The 17,135-nt window shown below is 39.5% G+C and overlaps 1 protein-coding gene across 1 annotated transcript; it reads left to right on the forward strand.

Annotated features, from left to right (window-relative positions):
• The first annotated feature begins 7,140 nt into the window (after positions 1-7,140).
• LOC122291228 (probable calcium-binding protein CML48) lies at positions 7,141-10,092 on the forward strand. The gene is made up of 5 exons (XM_043098874.1): positions 7,141-7,729; positions 8,182-8,228; positions 9,270-9,445; positions 9,584-9,602; positions 9,759-10,092. Exons 1-5 carry the CDS (start codon positions 7,468-7,470, stop codon positions 9,867-9,869), a joined length of 615 nt encoding a protein of 204 aa, XP_042954808.1. The 5' UTR covers positions 7,141-7,467; the 3' UTR covers positions 9,870-10,092.
• Positions 10,093-17,135: the final 7,043 nt, after the last annotated feature.

Consider the following 17,135-nt stretch of genomic DNA (forward strand, 5'->3'; position numbering starts at 1 on the left):
AATTACAGTTCCTCTTCTAGGCGGTCATGCCGTTCTCACCACTTCAGTGGCAACAAATAAGAGCCTGACACATCAGAGATTCTCATCTAAATTCCGTGAACCACACTACAGGAGATAACAAAATTATATTTGTAAAACAGAGGGAAAATCATATACCACACTACATGGTTCTCTCAATCCCGTCGCAGCCTTCACTCAACCCGCGTAGCCTTTGTTTCAGCTTGTCGCAACCTTCACTCCTGCCTCTTCAGCCCGTCACAACCTCCACTTCAGCCCATCGCAGCTTTCACTTCTGCGCCTTCAGCCCGTCACACACTTCAGCCCATCACACATGGTTGGTTTACTATCCAATAAATTCTTGTTTTCAGATTGTGAACCTCTTGTTTTTAGTAGGAGATCTATTAAATTATTGTTCTGAGTAATTTGAAGTTTTGGGTTTTATTTCGTATCACTTTCACTCGATTTGCCAAAGACATTTTTTTTCATGATATGGAGTTTGCAAAACAGAAAATTTGTGAGATGGGGAAGGTGCTGCTAGATTTTTAAATTTAACACTTAATAATCTAGTTTCCAGTTTTCATTTTAATTCAAAGTTGTTCCATATGTTTTAGGGGAAGGTGCTCTTAGATCTTTACATTTTGATGGATTTTATTTCATGGTTGTGAATCATTGTTAAGGTGAAAATAAATACTATTTTTTCTTGGATGTTGTTTCATGGTTGTGAATCGCTGTTAAAAATGAAAAATGAGTCGGCCATCTAAAACATGTCCTAATTTGGTAGATTGGTGCATGTGAAAAACAAGATTTTTGGAACTTTTCATCTTGTCGAAAAGTTAGTTTGGCTTTCAAATTTTCAAAAATAGACCCTTGGACTCGCATGTTAAAGAGTTAAAACTCATCTGGTCATGTTTCTGTTGGTATAAATGTAGAGCTTAGTTAACAATAAATTGCATTAAATCTACATGAAATTTTAAGATGATCTTTTTTAACATACAGATTACATAAATTTTTTTTACAAGAATTATTAAGTTTATCTTTTTTTACCTACAGATTACAAATGATGTAATCTCTTTTTACATATACAGAATTTTTTTTTACAAGAATTGTTATGCTTTTATATTTTTTTGTAGGATTTTCTATCGAGTTCGGATAGTGATGAAGTTGAGATAATAATGAGTAGAAATTGTCCCAAAGTTAAAGATGTTAGTAGTGATGCTGAAATTGAAATACAACAATATGATATGAATGTGGATGTGGGAGACTGTGTGAATGTGGGAGATGAAGTGAATGTGAAAGATAGAGTTAATGTGGAAGATGGAGATGAAATCAATAAGATTTCCAGCTCGAGTAGTAGTCTTCTAGAACCATTCGTTGGGAAAGAGTTTGATAAGGTAGAAGATGTTCAGGCATTTTATAAGGCGTATGTAAGACGAACGGGTTTTGCAATGAGGACCAACTATACTCAATTATCAAAAGAGGACAGAGAACTAATTCTAGTAGAGTATGTTTGCTCAAGGGAAAGATTTCGGCATGAAAGTTGGAAGCAAATAGAACGAAAAATTCATGAACCTGTTGAAACAAAGATTGGGTGTAAAGTAACGATGTGTATAAAAAAAGATTGTGAAAAGTGGACAGTATGCAAGTTCATCCGTAAACACAACTATCAGCTATGTACACCGAGAAGCACTAGTTTGCTTTGTGGACATAGAGGCGTAACGCAAAAAAGAAAAAAACTCATTCTCACTTTGAATGAGTCCAGTGTACCAACAAGAAAGATAATGTCAGTGTTGAGCAAAAAATCAGGTGGTGATTTTAACATTGGATGTATTAGTAAGGACGTCGAGAATTATTTGGGAAATAAAAGAAGGAAATTGTTTGAAGAGGGAGATACACAAATGTTGTATTTCTACTTTCTTGAGGTAGTGTAAAAAACCTGAGTTTGTGTATTCCATGCAAGTTGATGAGAATGAGCATATGGAAAGTTATTTTTAGGCAAATGTAAGATCAAGGGATGCATATCAATATTTTGGAGATGTTGTCATCTTTGATGTAACGTACTTGAAAAATATTTATAAGATACCGTTTGTGCCATTTTCAGGAGTTAATCATCATCACCAAACTATATTGTTCGATTGTGCGTTGTTAGTTAATGAAACAACCAAATCCTATATTTGTCTATTAATAACATGGCAAGAGGCAATGCTTGGGCGTGCCCCTTCAACCATAATTACTGATTATGACAAGACAATGACGAAGGCCATTAGTGAGGTACTCCCAAATATAATTCATAAGTTGTGTTTGTGGCATATTTTACAAAAATCTCCAGAATATTTAGCACATGTCTATAACAAGTTTCCAAACTTTCAAAAAGAGTTCTATCATTATATCCATGAGACAATAATGACTAATGAGTTTGAGCAGGAATGAAGTTTAATACTAGGGAAGTATGGTCTAATAGATAATGATAGGCTGTAAAATCTTTACAACTGACGCGATAAGTGGGTTTCAGCTTACTGGTGAACCGCATTTTGTGCCGGTATGTAAACAACTAAAAGGAGCGAAAGCATGAATAATTTTTTTAAAGATTATGTTTGTTCGAGCACAATGGTGAGTGATTTTGTACATCAATACGAGAAAGCCTTAGATACACGTTCTTTCATGGAAAAAGAGAAGGACGTGCGAACAAAATCGACACGAGCGATTATGAAAACGTTATGGAAAATTGAAAAAAATACGGGCCTAGTCTATACAAGAAAGTCTTTCATGATTTTCCAGGATGAACTATTTAATAGCCAACGGTACATTCCAACCAAAGTTGGAAAAGATGGTGAAAGCAAGATATATGGAGTCATACCGAATGACAAAGAAAAACCTATTTATCATGTGACCTTGGAGAGTGGAGAAACGAATGCAATATGTACATGTCATATGTTTGAGTTTGTGGAGATTCTTTGTCATCCTATGTGTCCTTGGTAAGAAATCGAAATTAGATATGTTGCCACATCATAATCTTCTAGAGAGATGGAGCATCAATGCTAAGAGCCGGGTTATTCTTGACATACAAAATTCTGATGGGCATGTACTGACACAGGATGATCCAATGTTGAAAACAAATAAATTGATGATGCAATTATATGATATTGCCGAACTTGGCTCACAATCAATACAAAAATGTCACCAACTCTCTCTTGTCTTAGACAAGGTCCACATGGAGTTAGTCTTGATGGAACAACGTGAAGGAGAAAAAAATTTAGAAGATGGAAACATGTCAATGAATGATTCACAAATGTTCAAATCACAAGTTGTATTAAATTTTTCACAAGTTTTACAAGATCCTCCATGGGTGACAACTAAAGGTCGACCAAAATCGTTGAGAGCAAAAAATCCGAAAGAGACTCAAGCCATGAAGAAAAGACATCGTAACATTTGCAAGACTGAGGGTCATGCTAAGAATAACTGTTCTTCAGTGAGATTGGTTTAAAGTTTAAAAATTTGTGTTCTAAATTTTTTTGTGTTTTAATTAGTACATCATTATTTTTTATGGTTTATTATCTTTTATGAAGGGATCTTGGAAATACAACTGGTAACATATCTAAAAGCTTGGAGCCGTCAGTTCAAACATGAGGTTGGTGTTTTAAAATATTTTAAGAATCGAAGGTGATGGTGCTGTTGTTTAAAATATTCTTCTTGGATATAATTGCTTTTTTTTTTTTAATGTTATAGTTATTAAAAGTGAAAAATTGCCTTGGTTGCCTTAGATGATGAAGTTGGAGGATTGTGGTGATGATGCAATTAATGGAGCATGCCAATGGAGTGTTAATATTATGTTCACGATGTAATGGAAATGATTTTGGAATTGTTATGCATGTGTATTCAGATTTTGGAGATGTTAATATTATGTTCATCATGTAATGGAAATGATTTTGGAAATGTTATGTATGTGTATTTTCAAATTTTTGAGATGTTAAATGTTATGTTCATGATGTAATGGAAATGATTTTTGAATTGTTATGCATGTGTATTCAGATTTTAGAGATGTTAATATTATGTTCATCATGTAATAGAAATGATTTTGGAAATGTTATGTATGTGTATTTTCAGATTTTGGAGATGTTAATGCTATGTTCATGGTGTAATGGAAATGATTTTCAGATACAGATTCTGGAATACAGATTAAGAAAGAGTATGTATTTTCAGATTCTGTAATGGAAATGATTTTCAGATTCTGGACTACAGATTCAAAAAGGGCATGTATTTTCAGATTAGTTTCACATGTATTTTCAGATTCTAGAATACACAAAGTTAAGTATTATTACATTTCCAAAATAAGTATAATTACATTTTAGAAGTACTAGTTCAACAACATTACAAAGATAATTTACAAACAGCCTAATGCCCATAGGTTAAAATAAGAGGCTGAGGTACATAATTGTTGATAGGATACAAAATGATTATATCCAAAATCAGAACAAAATAAGACCATGACAATAATAAAGCTTTTAAGGTTCCCTCATACTTCTTCTCTATAGCGGTAAATTTGGTTTTTTCAGTCATTACACGTTCTTTCATTATTATGTTGTTCATTCTTTGAGCTAGCTCCAACGTCATCTTGCAACATGTATTTAGTTCCATTTCAAGATCTATCTATTGAAAAAATCCACATTGCTTGTTGATATTATAATTTGGACAGTGGCAAAATGGACTCTCAAAACTGACACTACTGTCATCGTATTTTATATTGCTTGATTCTAGATCACGGTAGTGCTAAAACAATATTATTAGTCGATCCTTTTAGCATAACCAGATTATGGCATAGGACTTGATAAAAAATAAAGTACACTCACTCAATCTGAAGAATAGTAGAAGAAATAAGATCATAGCAATGTCATAAAGCACAAGTTACCGACCAAAACACATAAAATTCAAAGAACATGACCAAATTTGAGGATAAATAAGCCATACAAAAAGTACCTAACGTGGTCCCTTCATAACAACCACAATATTCTATCTCAATACATGACTGCAATCTATCCCTTGCTAATTGAAAGTGTGAGAAAAATCAACACAGAATGAGTGATTTAAAAAGAAGAAGAAGAAGATTCAGACTCAAAATAGAAGAACAAGTTCTAAGACCTTTCACAAAAATCAGGCCAAATGGTTGGAATGCAATCTTAAACTATTGTATACCAACCTCTCAGCGGCTACAAACAAAGATAAGATGTATGAGATTGCAAGCTTAACTCCCCTACACATTTCTCATTAATTAATTACTCAAAAAATCACATTTTATCTCTTTTGCCATGGTGCATGATTCTTTCTTTTCCAGAAATAGATAAATGGATTCGTATATCATATACAAATAAATGTGTTTGGACGTGAGTTTTGGAAGGCAGTGAATAGAGCATGTAGATAACCCACATCCATGGACCAGAAAAAGAACAAAAAAACAACGAAAATTATGTTCAACAATTACCACCAAAAGAGGGAAATCCTTTCGGGATAAAGATTGCTAGAACCATCTATTCCATCCACATATTGAACCTAAATATAAAATAATTTTTTGGGCTCTTAAAAACAAAATTCATAAACCTAAATATAAAATCTACAACTACAAGGACGAACATTGCTATTCAACATTCATGGCATCAATAAAAGAGAAAACCAAATAATGAAAAAAAAAATAATAGAAAGGAAAAGAGCTTGCAATCAGAAGTATCCACAAACCCAACAACGAGAAACAATTGGTATTTGGTAATCAAGCTTACCCCCAAAAACCCAACAACAAGAAACAATTGGGGAGAAAAAAGAAGACAACGCTTCTAATTCATCTTCACCTAGCTTCCTCATCGGGCTCGAGGGAGGGGGTGGGGCTCTGGTTCAATGGGAGGAAAGGAGAGGGTGGGTCTCGGGCTCGACGCAAGGGAAGGAAGGGGTGGGGCTTTGGTTCGATGGGAGGGAAGGGGGGTGAATCTCTGGCTCGACGTGAGGGAATGACGGGTGGGGGGGCTAAGGCTCGAGGGAGAGGCTGGATGGGTTCCTAAGGGAGAGGATCGAGAGAGAGCAGGAGGGAGGAAAAATTGGATTCTCAATCTTATGCAGTGCGGTCACATTGTTGGTAAATGAGGTGTCTATGTGTCAAATTTCTATTGGATACCTTTTTTGAAGGAAGACCGGTGTGACCCGCAAGAAGATATAGTTATATAGACATCTTTGACAATATGAATTTTTATAATAGGGTAAAAATGTGATCTCATTTGCACTAGAAGACTAATAAAATTGGCTCCATTTCTGCTCCATTACCATCACTTTTCACCATCATCTCTTAAAGTTACCCTTTTCAATCAATTTTTTTCTTTTGTTTCTATAAATATTTTACTTTTTCTGAAATTTTGAGCAGAAAAATCTAATTGTAAACATAATTGCGTATTAATATATATATCAATCTAATATGATTGATCAAAAAATAAATTTTATTAAAAATAATGCTAACTTAAATTTTAAATATTAAAAAATTAATATTAATATAAAGATTAATATGCAATTTTAGTTATACGTAATAAAATTCATTTTGACCTTAAATATGCACTAGCCCACTACCGAATACTACCCATGCAACCCTTCAAGGAGAACAATGGTACCCGACATCATCATCACTCTGCTCCCCAAACTCTTATTTTGACCAGCATGCATGGGGCTATTACTTGGCAACACATGCCTTTGTGTCCTTCCTGCTTTTAAGGACTTCCAGCTTCTCCCTCTGACAGTATAGATTTGGCGTTCTACAGCGACAACCTCATCTAGAATCTCAATAACGCACCTCATAGCAATCCATTTCTTAGAAGATTGCCTGGATCGGATAACGACACCGCGTTGACAACAGACCAAGAAACATAGGACCCACTTTTCTGAGCCATTTTCAATTTATTATTTCTTAATTTTTAAGCACTATTAACTTGCGTGGAGTAGTTGGGATTCCCTTCTCGTCCTTTATGCCATCCTTCTATAACTTAACATAATTATTATTTTATAAAAAGAGAATTTGCATATTATTTTAGAGTATGGTTTTATTCACCCAATCTAAAACGTGACGCGGAGAGCTATTGAGCTGTGCTGTCTGCTGTGTTTTTTTATGAAAAATATGCCGTCTGCTGTGCTGGTCAAATATTGAACGTTGCAAAGTTGAAATACTATTTATAATCAGAGCCACCACGTGAGACCATCGCGCTTGAGCGGTCCTTTGCGTCACCAATATAAATATTAATAAAGAGTTCCCGGATTCGGAATCAACTCCCATATACGTTTTATCGGAAGCTTTCTCAAAATCCAGAACCTTTGAGATTTTTTGTGTATGCAAGACCGGCCCCCGACTTCAGGTGTTCCTTTTTCTTCACTAAGTTTCTAGCTCTCGCTTTGACATCCTTTTTCTGCAACCAAAAAAGGGCATTTTGGGAGTATTTGTTCGTATCGATGGCTTACTTCAATAGAATATTCAAAACTCAGCCTTCTGCTCCTCATGGGTACGGTGAGTCATATGAGCAATGGGGTTTCCCACCAGGAACGCACGTGGATGTTATAAGAAGCTTTCAGATGGTGGATAGGGATAGGAGTGGTTTTATTGATGATGCTGAGTTGCAGCAAGCTCTTTCTTCTGCTTACCAGAGGTTTAGTCTCAGGACCATCCGGCTGCTCATTTTTCTCTTCAAGAATCCCAATGACCCACTAAGAATTGGTGAGTGTTTTTCTTCAATTTCATTGGTGTCTGAATGGCCTTAGGCAGGATTAGAAAACGCTAGAAGATGAAAGGACGGTCTTTGATTAATATCTAGAATTTCTTTGCTGGATTTGATTTTCAGTCTAGGAAATTCTAAGGTCATTGAGCTTTGTATGAGCACGATATATTTGCGTTTGTTCCAATTTCTTTTTCGGTTTTTTTGGGTGTTAATTGGATTTCCAAATGAGTTTGTGTAATTCCAAATACAGATGTGAAGTTCTTGTGAAATTGAATGTAATCTTACTGTTTCCACCTGTAAACGTTTGTCTTGCATCTGTATTTTGCTTTATCAAAATGGCTTTCTCCTTTTCCTTTTGACGAGTTTGATGGCGGCTTGCTTCTTTTGCATTCTTTCCTATTTTTCATTAATGATTGTCCTTATTTGACGTGGAGCACATATGCTGTGACAGGACCTAAAGAGTTTGCTGCACTGTGGAGTTGTCTTGGTCAATGGCGCGTAAGTATTCTTATCCCATTTATTTCAATTTATGCTGCAGTTTAAGAGAGATTAGTATAGGACTTTTACCAATCATCTATGATTTCCTGCTTGGTTCGTGGAATTAGTGGGGAAAAGACCTCAGCTGATCTCTATAGCACTTTTAGCCTTTTTTTTTTTTTTTGTTCTCTCTCTTTTCCATCCTCCTCTTTTCAACAATCTAAAAGATGTGGCAGGTAAGCAAATCAATTTCTTCACGTTTATGGAGAAATTGATTCATTAACGTGAAGAAAATGATTTGCTTCCTCCACGTTATCCCTCCCATTATTTGTACTGTTTTTTATTTTAATGTAATTACCATATTCGCCCATTAAAAAAATACTAATTCTTCACGTTTATGGCATGTGATACGGAGTCACTGATTGGCTAGATTCCTCATCCAGCTCGTGTAATGCATCAACACATTATTATATCATATTAGTTGGTTCTCACCTTGTAATATGACTGCTCATCCAATGATCTTATATGCTTATTAACTAATAATAATTCCCCGATCACAAGCCAGTGGAAGCTAGATATCAGTAAAAGTTGACAATATAAAAGATCTGACAGAGAAGCAAATCAATTTCTTTTCCTTAATGGGAGCTAGATTCCACATCAAACTCCAAGTAATGCATTGCTACAGTAACATAACTATCATCGTGAACTTGTTCTTCTGGATCCTATGATCTGAAGATCATAGATGCTACGTGCTAATAAAATTTTCAGCATGTGTAGTAATTGATTTGTCTTCTTGTATGTTGCAATAACAACATGATGTTTTATATTGATGGGTTGTACTGGGTAGTGGGTTCTAAGCATAGATGTGATCCTGTGTCCAATTTCATTGACACTGACCTCTCTGCTTTTACAATACAATTGTAAGAAACATCCCCATTAGAAATTGAATACTGCAACGCTGATTATAGTTATGAAAGCTGAAATTTTTTCTGATGTTACAAAATTCAAAAGATTTAATTACTGTGTGATTGTCTAATTGAAGTATTCTACTCCCACTTGCAGGGCATATTTGACAGATACGATAAAGATAGGAGTGGCAAAATCGACTTATTTGAACTGAGGGATGCTCTCTATGGTATTGGCTATGCTATCCCAGCTTCTATTCTCCAACTTCTGATTTCCAAGTACGAAAATGGAGGTGGCGGCAGGGTGGAACTTAATTTTGACAGTTTTGTCGAGTAAGGCTTCTAACTATTGTAATGTATAACCTGCATCACCATCGTCATCACCATCACCATCATTTACATTTTTATTGTTTTGTGTGGAAATTTTGATGGGATTGTATTTCTGATCATATGTATTTGTTCGATATTCAGGTGCGGAATGATTCTGAAGGTGAGTCTGCAAGTTTCTTTTGAGGCGAAAGGAGAGAAACTTTCTTCCTCTTGTTATATGTCATTCTCGTCATGGTGGCGGTGTCTGATATTTGTGCTTCCTCAATATTTCATATGTTTTTTTGTCTGATGTCTGTCTATGTTATTGTGATTTCAGGGTTTGACAGACAAGTTTAAAGAGAAGGATCCCAAGCATAGTGGTTTAGCGACATTTTCTTATGACGCATTCATGTCCATGGTCATTCCTTTTCTTGTATCTTATGATTGAGTCTATGTGATGCTGTTCATTTTGTAGTCTTGATCTCTGACTATTTGGTTTATTCATTTATTTGATTCCGTCAAGAGCTTATAAGTTATAAACGAGTTGTGTTACACAGTTCGATTGTGCATTGATACAAGTTGCTGTTTCTTGTTTCCTTCTTTTGCCCTCTCGTGTAATGTAAACAGTCACAATACAATTTCAAAAGTATAATTCAGAGGTGTAATGACAATATAGCTCCATGCTGTCCATTTCCCCCCACCTTTGATTTGATTGTAAGAGCCCCCGTATCATGGTCCAAGTCCTAAAATTAAGAGCCCTTTGCTTGGTATTGCAGGAAGTTTTAGGATATCAAGGCTGTATAGATGGATTTAGGGTAAACTTGCGGGGAAGGTGTAAAGAGCCTCTCTTTTTTTTTTTTTTTTTTGTGTTGAAAATGAAACTTTCCTCATTCATTCATATATTTGTGCGTTCAATACAATTTTTTTTTTTTTTGTGTTGAAAATGAAACTTTCCTCATTCATTCATATATTTGTGCGTTCAATACAATTTTTGTCTTTTTGTTAACTAGCTAAAACAAAAACTGGTGCCTCTTCAATCCACACCTTCTCCTCCTCTGAATGTAAAGCAGCCTTTGTTAGTTTGTGGGCTACTGCATTAGTACTTCTATGTGCATATTGAACATTCCATCCATTCCAGCCTTGAAGGACCATCTTCATCTCTTCAATGATGCTGCCAAAATAAGATAAAACTTCATCTATATCAATCACTCCGTTGATAATGACCTGTGCATATCCCTCGTATATTACTTTGTCAAATTTGAGATCCTTGCATAAATCCATTGCTTTTCTCAAAGCATAACACTACTATATTTGGTTGTTCTATATTTGGTCTCTGATTATAGCAAGTTACCATAACCTCTCCCTTTTCATTTCTGATTATCACTCCTAAACCCATCTTCCTTACTTTACCATCTAAAGCTGCATCCCAATTGGTCTTAACAAAACTTTGCTTTGGTGGTCTCCACTGTTTCTCACCTCCTATTGCATTTTTAATCCCCTCCTGCCCCTCTGGTAAAGACTGAGCTAGTTGAAATTCACTCAAAGCTTCCATTGCTGATTTGATGACACAGCTTGGACTAAGAAATTTCTTTTCGAATATGAACATATTTATTTTGATCCACAAGTTCCTCATGATAGCTACAATTTCTTCCATCTCAGGCTTAATTAGCTTATTTGACAACTTCTCCCATAAGCTCAGTAGATCTTCTTCTGCTGTCCTCCATTTTTGCAAAGTTTTTAAATGCAATGGCTATACATCATTTACAGCAGGACAATGCCATAGAACATGTATTACAAATGCATCATCTTGAAGACAAATTGGGCACTTTGGTTCATCAACTACTTTCCTTACAAATAAATTTCTCCTTGTAGCTAGCAACTCATTACCTGCCTTTCACATAAATACTTCCAACTTTCCAAGTAAATTTAAGTTTCATATATACTTCCATTTGCTATTTTACTCTGCCCCTCTAGAAGATTCCTCTTGTACAGCCTTTGATCTTTCTTGTTCCAAGTAGTAAGCACTCTTGACACTGAATAGACATTTAATAAGCCTTTATTGGATGACCATACTAATAAAGGCTTATTCAATGTTACAAGACCCAAATGGGTTATCAAGGCCTAGCTCATCAAAGGGCCTTTGCTAGAGGACAATGGAGGGGAGAAGGTGTGAAGACTAGAAAGGGAAGGCAAGGGAAGAAATAAAAGAGGGAGGGACTAATGACTTGGGGAGACTTTTTCAGATGACTTTTGGCTAGGCTTTAGAGGCAAGGCTTTTTGGGAAGGCTTCTTCAACCTCCAGACACGAGTTTAGCTATGGAGTCGAGATCAGGAAGATAAATATATGAAATTTATTGTATAGTGAGAATGAGAGATCATGAGAAATTGTAAATCAAGCTTATTATAATGAATTCTCTCTTCTCCGAGCCCCTGTGGACGTAGGCTTAGTGCCGAACTACATAAATCTGTGTGTCTATCTCTTTCTATTTTTCCTGCATTTATCTACGGTTCACCACCATGGGCATATGCAAAGACTTGGTACAACCGCATCAAATTAGTTGGGGGCCCACGCAACACTAATCCAGGCCTAGCATACTGGGGGCCCACGTAGCATCCTTCTAGGCCCAATGCCACCTCAGCCCCGATCGGGGACAAATCCTTCGCCCTGACTGGCTCTAGGTCAAAGGCCTGAGCTGCTGAGGGCTTGGTCCAAGAGTGTACGAAACACGTCATCAATAGTGGTGCCATCTGTGAGATCCGAAAAAAACTTTTACGTGCCCTTCGTATGCTCACAGGAATCCATTCTTAGATAGTTTGGGAGTAAGATGAAGCAGTAGCATAGATAAGCGTGGGAATGGAGACCATGGAAATAACTTAACCAAAAAGATTAGATGAAGCTCTCTAGATAAGCATTTTTGGCTTTCTCACTTATATTTTTATGAAAAATATTATTGTAGAAAGAGATTGCGTGAGCCTTCCCCTTGCCCAGTCAGGTGAGCATATTGCACTTTGTATGCACAATGTGTAAGTTGGGAGCCCAAACTCACCATCTACGAGCTTAAAAAGCACCCACTATTCTGACTACTTTTAAGTATGCAAAAAAACAATTTCAAGCGTGTATTGGGCATGCACAGGCACTATGGGAAAATATTGTGCATTTATGTGCATAGTGCATGGCATGGCATGCACAGTGCGGGCATGCCGCCACACCACAACGAGAGCTCGCGGTAGCCTACTGCGAGCTCCGTAAACCTGTTGATGGCCCCTCATGGGTCACCAAAGGTTTCTAACCAGCAGGCGGTGGCCCCTGCTCATGGCCATGAACTGTGGGACCACGTTGCCAAGCAACGTGTGCTTAGTGGCCCTCGACCAACAGTCATGGGGTCGACAAGGAACACCAACGACTGCACCTTGGTCTGCTGGCACACTTTGTCTGTGTAGGTGTAGTCACTAACCACTTCCGTGGTCGAAGTACGACCTTTCCATGAAGAAGAAAACATGACACACACCAGGAGCACGCCATGAGCAACGTGGGCTTATCGGCGGCAACCTAGTTGATCGTCAGCATCGTCTGACACTGCGGGAGTGGTCCTCAACCACTTATCTCTTGCGAAGGCTCCCCACACGTCAACCGTGCCCACAACGAAGAGAAGGACACTCGGAGGCATGCAGGAGCTCACTGTGAGTGATGTGGACTCACTAGCGACAACTAAGCTGACTACTGGCGTCATCTAATGTAGTAGGAGTAACCCTTGGCCACCCATCTCTAGTGGAGACACTCCCTGCGCTAGCAACGTGCAAGACACAACATGAGGTAAGCGCCCCCTGGCCTAGGTGGTGCGGTAGGGGCAGTGGTGGCCACCTCGTTGCCATTAGGGTTGTCTGTCTCCGCCAGAGAGATCTCTGGCCACCACAGAGGGAGCAAATAGTCTAGCAGCCACGTTGGCCTACAACATGTGCACCTCATGTGGGAAGCCCACAGCAGACTGCCATCAGCCCTTTTCCCAGTTGACAGCCCTCATCAGGAGCATTGGCATCTTTAACTGGCTTGAGAGAAGTCTTCGGCTACCATGAGGTACCCACAAGTAGGGCACTTCTAGAAGAAGCTCAAGGACATTAAGACCATCATGGACAACAGGAAGACCACCATGGATAAGAGCTCACAGACAACATGAAGACCATAGGAAGAAGCTCACGGGCAACACAGGACTACCGAGAAGACTTGCTGGTAGTGCAAGCATGACTGTTGTAAAGTGCTCGCGTGAGAGCACCACCGTGAAGAGCTTGTTGGCAGCGCAAGCACGACCATCATGAAAAGACTTGTGGGCAGCAGCACCATCGAGAAGGACTCGCCAGCCAGAACACTCCACCACCACAAGCTCATCCATCACATCATCAAAAAGCATGTGCACCTCACCCAGCCACTTTGTCCATAGACTGCATTGACTTGGGGCGAGCTGCCTCTAGGTCATGTTGCAAGGCCCATGCAATGTGCGTTACAGCCCACAACCAGCTATCTAGCTTGAGTGGCTGCCCCAAGCATTGCCCCAGCCACTTCAAATGACACATGCACGTAACCCCACCACCATGTCACATCGGACAAGCTCAGTCCCTACCAGGTGCAAGTGGGCAACCGCATCAGCCGCCATACTTGGACCAAGGACAAGCATGCATTGCGCGTGCGAGCGCGCACACACACACACACACACAAAGAGAAGAAAGAAGAAGCTAAAAGCAAAGCAAAGTAAAGAAGAGGACAAATGGTGTTCAGTAGCGAGCAATTGTAGTCAAGCAAAAATTGGCTACAACAGTTAAATTACTTCGGGTTGTCTTCCTCCAAGCTTGTTTGAATTCTATTTTTACTAACATAATTGTTTTTTGTGGTGCGAAACACCATCTATACAGTCTTACTCGGACACCACCAACTTACCTTCCCATTGACGTTAATGGCAGGAGCGGGAACAGTCGTAAACTGTCCGAACAGACTACCTCCTTGTGCTTGTCAATAGGCAGGACTAGTCCTGGGCTATCCCGACCTCCTCCACGGGGGAGAGCAAGTCCAGCCTTGAGCCTGATCTAACATTACCCCTCCTCTGTCACGGCAAAGAAGCAGATGACCCCTCGGCTCTCCAATATTTACCTCTCTGCGGAGTACCAAATGGATGGGTGTAATGTCAAATGGCTGCTTTATCCCTCTCGGGGCAAGAAGTAGGCCAGCCCCAATTGGGCATTTCGACGGAGCAAGTCTTGTCAGGGATAGACTGAACAAATTACCTACCCTTGGGGCACCAAAGGGTGAGATGAACCAGAGGCGATCTTAACCCTCTTGTGGGGGAGAGCATGTCTAGCACAACAGGCGGGTCTGGCCCAGGGATAACTCGTCTGCCCTCGCGGGGAGAGTGAGTCAAGCCTTAAGGCTGCTCAAACATTACCTCGTCCCCATAATGGGGAAGAGCATATGGCCCCTTGGCCCTTTGATCCTTACCTCCCTTGTGAGACACCAAAGGGATGTGTGTAATTTCAAAAGGGTTGCTTAATCCCTCTAATTGCAAAGTGCGGACCTATCCTTAACAGCCCGACACACCTTATCTTCCTTGTGGACATCGACCGAGGGAGCGAGTCTAGTCTGAGACTACTTGAACAGATTACCTCCTCGTGGGGTGCCAAAGGGCCAGATGAGCTAGATGCCATCTTGACTCTCCCGAAGGAAAGCTAGTCCAGCCCTGAGGCTACCCGAATATTACCCCGTGCTGCCATGACGAAGAGTGGGCATGACATTGGCCTGATGCTCACCTACCTTTCTTGTGGTATCAATGGATGAGAGTGGGTCCAGTCAGACATACTGCACGAATAGACTACCTCCATGTGAGGGTCAACATGTGGGACTAATCGCGGTTTAGCTTGACCTCCCCTACAAAGGAGAGTAAGATCAGTCCTGAGGCTACCCGAACAAATTACCCCATCTTGTCACAACAAAGAGTAGTCTAGCTCCGAAGTTATCAACTGATTACCTCCCATGGGGTCCTAAAGGGGAGGGTGTAGTTTGAGGCACCCCTACCCCTCCCCCTCCCCCAACGGAGTACAGGTCTAGTCCCTTGACTACCTGAGACTACTTAGAGGACGACATCTCCAATGACAGATAACACTTCAGCCAGACAAGCATCTTTAATGCACATCTGCCAAACAGCTCAGGTTTGCAAATTTTAGTGATTATTTACACTGGTTTGACTTTCATAGCATCGACAAAGTGGCCCTCTCTCGCCAAGTGCGAGGGTACAAGGCAAGCCCAATCATGCTTACTGTTTGACCTCCATTAGAGTATTTGGGCGATCCTAGTCATACATACTGCTCGGCCCTTCTTGCCAAGCATGAGGGTCAACGAGGTGAGCTCGCTCATACTCACTGTTCGACCTCTGTCAGAGTATTTGGGCGAGTTCGGTCATACATACCGCTTAACCCCTTTCTCCGAGCATGAGAGTCAACGAGGGGAGCCCAGTCATACATACGACTTGACATCTGTCAAAGCATTTGGGCGAGCCTGGTCATACATACCGCTCGACCCCTCTCGCCAGACACGAGGGTCAACAAGGCGAGCTAGGCTTACGCGCCTCTCGACCTCAGTCAAAGTATTTGGGCGAGTCGCATCATACATAACGCTTGGCCTCCTCTCGCAAAGCGTGAGGGTCAACGAGGCAAGCTAGGCTTATCCACTGCTCAACCTCTATTAGAGTATTAAGGTGAGCTCGATCATACATATCGCTCGGCCTTCTCTCTCCAAGTGCGAGGGTTAATAAGGTAAGCTATACTTATGCACCGCTCAACCTCCATCAAATTATTTGGACGAGCCTGGCCTTACATGCCACTCGATCCCCTCTCGCCGAGAACAAGGGTAAATGAGGCGAGCTTGGCTTGCGCACCACTCACCCTTTGCCAAAGATTCTGTGCGAGCCCAACATTCACTTGCAGCTTGACCTCTTCTAAAGACTTGGAGAGAGTTCAACCTAAACGTGCTTCCAACCACATGTGAAGAAGTCAACATGCGGGAAAGGTCAGCGACTACCTGCCCTCCCATGCGCCTGAATAGGCAGGCAGGTCACTTTATGCGGTCAACCCTATCTCCCACACAGCTGAGCTTTGCGCTTGCATGTTACGTGATTGAGCCTATCTCCCACATAGTGAAGCTCTGTGCTCACACGTTACGCGGTCAAGCTCTATCTCCCGCATAGCTATGCTCCAAGCTCGCACCCTGTTTCGAAATAGTCAGGAATTGCTTGACTACTTGATTACGCCCAAAGAATAATGCGGTAGTTGTAGTACAGTTTTGAGGTATCGATTCCACAGAGAGACAAATTAAAAGAATAGTAGAATGAACAAAAAAATTAAAGAAAAATATTAAATAAGTAATGGAGAATAAAAATTAATTTTAAATGCAAATTAAAGTGATGCAAAGTGACTAACGAAAAAAGTATTCAAATTTGACAATAGTAGAGCGTTAGGAATCCTTTACACAAATTCGGTATTTTAATTATTCTTAATTCATTGGATAACTCAATTAGGAACTCAATTTCTGAAATTCTCAATCGGAAGGTATAGATTTATAAACCAAAATTAAATCAAATGTAACCTTTTGAAAAATCATTCATCATTTTTAAAATACGTAAATTACTATTTCTATTGAGAAAATCCAACGATGACAATATACTCAGAGAGAGAT

This window comes from Carya illinoinensis, chromosome 13 (assembly GCF_018687715.1).
Source record: "Carya illinoinensis cultivar Pawnee chromosome 13, C.illinoinensisPawnee_v1, whole genome shotgun sequence".
Classification (NCBI taxonomy): Eukaryota; Viridiplantae; Streptophyta; class Magnoliopsida; order Fagales; family Juglandaceae; genus Carya; species Carya illinoinensis.

What these genes read in the sequence shown, in the direction of transcription:
- LOC122291228 (XM_043098874.1), top strand. Translation starts at nt 7,468, where the DNA reads ATGGCTTACTTCAATAGAATATTCAAAACTCAGCCTTCTGCTCCTCAT. An exon ending in CAATGACCCACTAAGAATTG is followed by an intron (nt 7,730 to 8,181) that starts GTGAGTGTTTTT and finishes ATGCTGTGACAG; the next exon opens with GACCTAAAGAGTTTGCTGCA. An exon ending in GTTGTCTTGGTCAATGGCGC is followed by an intron (nt 8,229 to 9,269) that starts GTAAGTATTCTT and finishes TCCCACTTGCAG; the next exon opens with GGCATATTTGACAGATACGA.